Here is a 6,548-nt window from a genome sequence, read left to right as displayed (position 1 = left end):
ACCATTAAGTCCAATCGTGGACAACTCTGGGGTTGCTGCACTCATCTTGCTTTACTGGCTGAGGGAGCCGGCGGTTGTCTGCACACACCTTCCGGATCATGTGGTCAGCATGACAAAGCCGCTTCTGGTGAACCAGAGCAGCGCACGGAAACACTGTTTAATTTCCTGCCGGAGCAGTACCTATTTATCTACTTGCACTTTGACATGCTTTCGAACTGCTAGATTGGCAGGTACACGTTGCCAACTTAAAACACAGCTAGGCATTCTTTTTTCTCAATTTGGATCAAAGCTGGTTTGGGGGATAACTCATCATTCGGGGAATAATTGTATTCCATAAGAAATGGCAGGATATATTTGGGTTGTGGCTATTGTGTGTTGCATCACTTCCCAAAGCAGATGCATAGTAAATGGAAGTGTGTGCACAGCCCTACTTCCAAGTAAATATTATAGACTCATCTACACATGTTCTTCTGTTTAGTACTTAGAGGGTATGCCAAAAGCAATCCTAAACTGAAAAAGCAGCCGTCTGCACAGCAACAGGGTATATAGATGAAGCAATTCCTTCTTGTTTTCTTAATACAAATATTATACTGGTCTAGGGGAGGAGAGGTGGAGTTGGGGCTGCTTCATACGTACATATCAAAAGCAGAACAGAGGTCACTTTCCTATGCCTAAGTCACGTTGGAATGTTTCGAAACTAGAAAAGGTGGGCAGGGCTGATCACAAGGGTCTCTTGCAGCCTAGTTGTTGCCTGGCTGGGAGAACAATAAATGAGTGAAAATGTGCCGTGTGTCTAGCCATATGGTTTCTGCTCCCAAATATTACCATGGCTGTGTGGGAAGAAGCCACAGTTTCCATGCCACTGCACTCATTTATAAAGAGCCTGTCAGACAAGTTTAAATTCTGGGTGGATTCTGTTGGCTTATGAACACAAGTGATGAGATATATATATATCCAAAAATAATGTGAATATTTTGTTTGAAACCCGAGTTTAACATAAAGCAGAACTCAAGCAAAATAATGAAGCTATGAAGTTGTGCACAGCAGTCTTCTGCTGTTATAGTTCACGGGAATACTGGAGTGTTTCCTATTTATAGCTTGGAATTGGTTTTTTGAGGCCTCTAATCCAATGACTCCCTTGAGGGACACACATTATCTAACAAAAGAGTACTTTCCCCTTTATTGATCAAATTTCACACATTTGGCAGGCATTCAAGCAGTTGTGAAGGCAGCACAAACATTTTAAATGGCTGGGTTTTCTCATATTAAACCAGACGTTAGGAGAAAAGGGACAGGATCCCTTTTCAAATTTCTTGCAGAGGATTCTGTACATCAGGAGTGATGAAACTGTGACCAGAGATAATGGGAGCTGGGGTACAACAACATCTGGAGGGCCAGAAGTTCCCCATGACTATATGTCATTCAACACAAAACGACACATGTAGTTTGTCGTTTACACTTGAATATTCTCTATGTGTGTTTTGAAAGGAAGGTCAGAATCAACAATGAAACTACAGGGAAGCTGGGGGGGGAGCTTTTTCATAATTGAAATCAGGAGTGGGTTCATTTCAGAGACTGTAATAGGTCAAAAAATGATCTGGTGAGTTTGAAGCATTGGCTAGCAAATCTTAAGAGCAGCCTTCACAGTCAGCAGAGCCCTCCAAATGTTTTGGACTACAACTTCCACTTGATGCAGTACCATTAAAACTGGGTTTCAGTTGCACTTTAATAGATGCATCTCATACTAAATTTAAAAAGAGGTGCCGTAAAATGCCCAATTGTTTCACTACCACAGGGATGGGGAACCTGTGGCCGTCCACATGGGCATAGCCAGGCTTCATGTTAGGGAAGGCAGAACCTCACTTAGTTGTATTTTTTATTTATTTACTTGATTGGGGGGCAGCTGCCTCCCCCCCCCGCTATACCCATGGCCATCCAGATCTTCCTGGATTGCAACTCGCTCCAACACTCTGTTCAATTTTTTTAATGTGTTTTATTTACTGTTCATGACTACTATTGTAATTACTGTATGTCAATCTTCATGTTGTAAGCCACATAAAATGATGCTAAACCACTGCTGTCCATCTCGATAAAGATGTGGCTACATGGAGCACACATGATAAACAGTGTATACCACTGAACTGACATTTTTAGGGGAAAGTGGAGGGGGTGAACTTTGTGAAAGGTTGACACTGAGTATGTGCCACACACAGACTTGTTCAGAGGACCATTCGTAAGGCTTGCTGGTGAATAATGTAAGGGCTAAATCTGAACGAGTGGCTCTTTGATCCCTATTATTATTATTATTATTATTATTAAAATCTAACAGCGGGTCGCCCACAGTCAGTAGCTGTCTCCTCCGCAATTTGGGGTTAGTTTTCAAGTGCACTATTTGGGGATGCAGGGACTGTTTTCTGAGCCAGGTAGACAAGCCAGGAACTGAACAGTAGTTCAAACGGGGCTCAGACAGCAGGTCCTTCTACATGGATTCTGTAGGGACAGAGGACATTTACTGGAATGAGGCTCAAATAATCTATCTCTTGCACAACAACCCTCTAGCTTTGTGCCGTCCTGGAACATCTGGTCTCTGCCACCTGACCTGCAGCCTTCGCAGGTCTTCAAAAGAAAAAAAGACGGAATTGTCCTGTGATCAAAAGTTACAGAGCAGAGAAAGAGGCGTGGCAAACCTTTCAGCCCGCCGGCTTTAAACAGAAAGAGTGGCGTTTCCAACGCCCAATAGCAATCCAGGGAAGAGTTGCCCTCTGATTGGCTAGCCTCACGAACGTAAAGGCGGGCCTCTCCACCGTTCAAACCGGCGGCGCCAAGGAAAGAAGGCGAGAGGAGCTGCTGTTTCCCCTGCTGGGCCCGTCGTCATGGAGACGCTCCTCTCCCAAGCCGAGCTGCTGCCCAGCCTCTTGGCGGCGTCGCGCTCGGGCCTGGTGCGAGGCTGGGACGCGGCGGCCGTGCGCCGGGCCCTGAGCTGGGGCCGCTTCTTCCAGGGGCTGCACGCCCGCCTCCCGCCCGAGCGCGGCCTCTGGGCCTCTGTGGAGCGGCGCCTGCGCAGCCGGGGAGCGCCGCTCGGCCTCGGCCACTTGAAGCGCTGCCCGGAGCTGCTGGGCCTGGCGCTGCTGGAGAACCGCGCGCTGCCCTGCGACGCCTGCCGCGCCCTCCTGCGCGCCCTCCTGCACGGCGAGGACGGGGAGCGCCGCGCCCACCGCCTGGCGAGGCGAAAGGCGGCCGCCCAGCTCCTCCTCCCTTCGGCGCCTCCTTCTTCTCCTCCTCCTCCTCACGAGGCCCCTCCGGTCAGAGCCCAGGGGCAGCTGCTGCTGGCGCGGCTGCGGGAGGAAGGCGGCGAGGAGGGCGCCCTCCTGGAGCAGCTGCCCTGCGGCCCCGCGCTGCACAGGGCCGTGGCGGCGGCGCTGCTGGAGCCCGGCGGCGAAGCGGAAGCCAGGGCGGCGCTGCTCCCTTGGCTGCTGCAGCAGCAACAGCAGCCTCGCCTGGCCGCCTTCTTCCGCCTTCTGCCGGCCTCGTGGGCGGCCTCGCTTTGCAGCCGCCACCCTGAGCTGCGCGCCCCTTACTTGAGCCTCTTGGCGGCCTGGGGGAGCCGGCTCCGTTACGACCCGCTGCGCGGGGAGTGGGGGGCCGGCGGCCTAGAAGAAGGCGCGGCGCCTTGGCAGGAGGTGTGGGAGCGTGTCGGCTGCCTCTGCCGAGGGCCGGAGCCTCTACGCAGCGCGGTGCTGGCGCAGCTCAGAGACCTGAAAGCCCAGGATGGGGGCTTTGAAGTACGAGGCCTGAGTGTTTGGACTGATCTCCTGCTGGACGTGCAGGCGTCTGCTTGGAAGGAAAAGCTCGCGCGAAGCCTTCCCCCATCAGCCAAATCAGTTGAAAACCTAGAATGAAAAACAAACACTCTACCTAAAGGAAAGATGACTTTGTATTGATTCTCCATTCAGAACTACTCACTTAAGATCAAGTGGCCTCGAGGTTCCCAGTGTCTTAACACTTTTTTTGTTTTGTTTTCCAGCAGAGGATTGCTTCATGTAAAGGAATGTATTCCTATGTATTCTCAGTTTTAAGTTTTCACTCCCAAGTGTAACAGTGCAGTTAAATCACATAGAATAGATCCTCCCTCATGTGCTTTGTCATCTTCAGCCCTTCATTATAGAGTAAAAAGAAAGTTATTCTATAAGAGTATAAAAAACAAATGCTAGTTGCACCTTACATGCTCAGAAGTGCATGTTGAAAATCACATTATTATGGATGCAGTGCTAGTGATTTATGTATGTGTAAATGTTATTAGGAGGAACCAAAGTAATGCAAGAGAGTGTGCAAGCATTTGAGTTCTGCAGAACACTGTTTTGACACTTAGGTTCTTGTCAAACTGAAATGTTCTTAATGGGCCAACATGGCTTCCTGTCCTTCTTGTATGTCTCTGTAATGTGTAGGTGAGACTGCTATGTCTACCAAAAGATTAGAACAAAGATTTGCATCCTGAATTCTGAAGCAGTCACAAATTGTTACAAAATTACCCAGCACTAGACATTTTTAAAAGCTCACACAAGTAGTACTCTACATGTTGATACACTGTGGACATTGCTATGTAGGCTCTGCTATTGAGCTAAACATAGGGAGGAATATTTACCTGAGGTAGTTGTATTTCCCAGTCAGTTATCAGCAACTTAATCAGTATTCATGACTTAACTGACTCATATTTTGGTTGTCAGCAGTGATATAGGTGAAGAACCTCTTGTAAAACATACTGTGGCAGTGTGAAGTGTGTCTCCTGTCAATGCTCTTCTACAAATACAAAACACTGATTTGTTTTGACATATTGTATTGGATAGGTCCACTTAAGAGATTTCCTCTTACGTCCATAGAGTAGCCACATGTGGGCCCATAGTCTTTTTCACTGTTTTGTTTTTGTTTTGTTTTTTTGGTGACCATAGCCAATTGAGACCAGAACTTCAACATTCAGTAAAGTAAAAATGGGGCTATTGCTACCACATATGTGTGTTCATGTGTAATTTGCATGATTATTGCCTATATTTAAGTGGTCTTTGTGTGGAAATCGTTATGATCCTTGATTTTCCTTGTATTATTGATGGCCTGCAGTTGCAATATTGGAAAATATCCCTGCTTGTTAGGCTGGTCAGGAGGTCTTTCCTGCTTGCTTGGTTCTAGTTGCCTGAAATTATAAATACTTGTTCCTAATTATGTCTTTATTATAATACAACTTTGAACTTCCATGTAATAATCTGACTTCTATGGATAGGTCCAGTGCAGTGGTCTCAAACTGATATATGCATTAATTAACACAGCAGAGACTGGTCACATCACTTCAGGTTTTCAAGCTCTATATTAACATTTGCCATGTACATCCAAAATTTGTGGGTGGTATTTGACTCATTTTTACTCAATAGACCCATTGAAATTTGTGAATGTGACTATGTTAGGGTAGGGTTATTAATTTCAATGGATCTACTCTAAGTAAAATCAGTAGAATACCACCCTGTGTATATAATAGATATTAAGCCAATGCTATTTGAATTGTACTCTCTGTGTGAGGAAAGATGGGTAGAAATTAAAAAAAAACCCTGTATTTTTGAGCTACAAAACAAGGAACCATCTAAGTACAATAAATTATTAGTGTAGAACTGGTTCCAATCAATTTCTTATGTATAGTGGCAAAAGTGCAGAAGTTCTCAAAGCAGAATGTAACCATTTTGTGTCTACTTATGCCCAATAATTTGTTGCCTTTGTTGTATTTGTGCCAATAGAAGGAATACATATGTGTTAACTTGGAATAGACAGAAGTTGACTTTTTTGAATCCAAGTAATGAGATTAGAAATAAATGATGTAAGCCTTATACTATAGTGACATATCTTTTTCCACTATCAGAACATGCCTGGCAGAAGTCTTGGGCTGCCATTCCCTCTTGGGCACTCCACATAAATACTTTCTTGTTCTTGGGAAACCATATTTTGTTTCAGTGTCCTAGCCAACAAACTACTCTGTCTTGCAGATAAAAAAAGGCTTATCATAGTCACACTTTCATATGGGCTAATCAAATTGTACTCATTAGGGTTTACTTATGAGTAAATATGCATGTTGCTCTGTGGTTCACTGATGCATATCAGTGCTTTACTTTTTGAAAACGTTCCATTATAGCTGCTGTTTCACATTGGATCTATTCAGCATCCCTAAGCATGTTTACATCAAAAGAGAAGAAGTTTCGCTGAGTTCAGTGGGACACAGTCCCCTGATATAAGTTTGCAGCTTTGGTGCTTTATCAATCTATTGGAGATTTGGTGAAAGTTGTGGCAATTTCAGGTATGGCCAGTTTGCTTTCTTTGGCATAAATCCTAGATTTAAAGCTACTCTGATCATTTCATTTAGTGCCGTGTGTGTGTGTGTGTGTGTGAGAGAGAGAGAGAGAGAGAGAGAGAGAGAGAGAGATGCTGAGCTTGTAAAGAAGTCTCACTGCAGTTGTAACACTATGGAAAGGTTACGTAGCTATCAACCCACAGAGCTATGAGTTCAATACGGT

General features: G+C 45.5%; 1 protein-coding gene across 1 annotated transcript; it reads left to right on the top strand.

Annotated features, from left to right (window-relative positions):
• The first annotated feature begins 1,183 nt into the window (after nt 1–1,183).
• FANCF (FA complementation group F) lies at nt 1,184–5,869 on the top strand. The gene has a single exon (XM_082210257.1). The coding sequence runs from the start codon at nt 2,874–2,876 to the stop codon at nt 3,897–3,899; it is 1,026 nt and encodes a 341-aa protein (XP_082066383.1). The 5' UTR covers nt 1,184–2,873; the 3' UTR covers nt 3,900–5,869.
• Nucleotides 5,870–6,548: the final 679 nt, after the last annotated feature.

Source organism: Podarcis vaucheri (genome assembly GCF_965113315.1).
Source record: "Podarcis vaucheri genome assembly, chromosome: 1".
Taxonomy (NCBI): domain Eukaryota; kingdom Metazoa; phylum Chordata; class Lepidosauria; order Squamata; family Lacertidae; genus Podarcis; species Podarcis vaucheri.
This window is presented reverse-complemented; position numbering and strand designations above follow the sequence as displayed.

Excerpts from the sequence above, each read along its gene's own strand:
- FANCF (XM_082210257.1), top strand. The coding sequence starts at position 2,874 with ATGGAGACGCTCCTCTCCCAAGCCGAGCTGCTGCCCAGCCTCTTGGCG.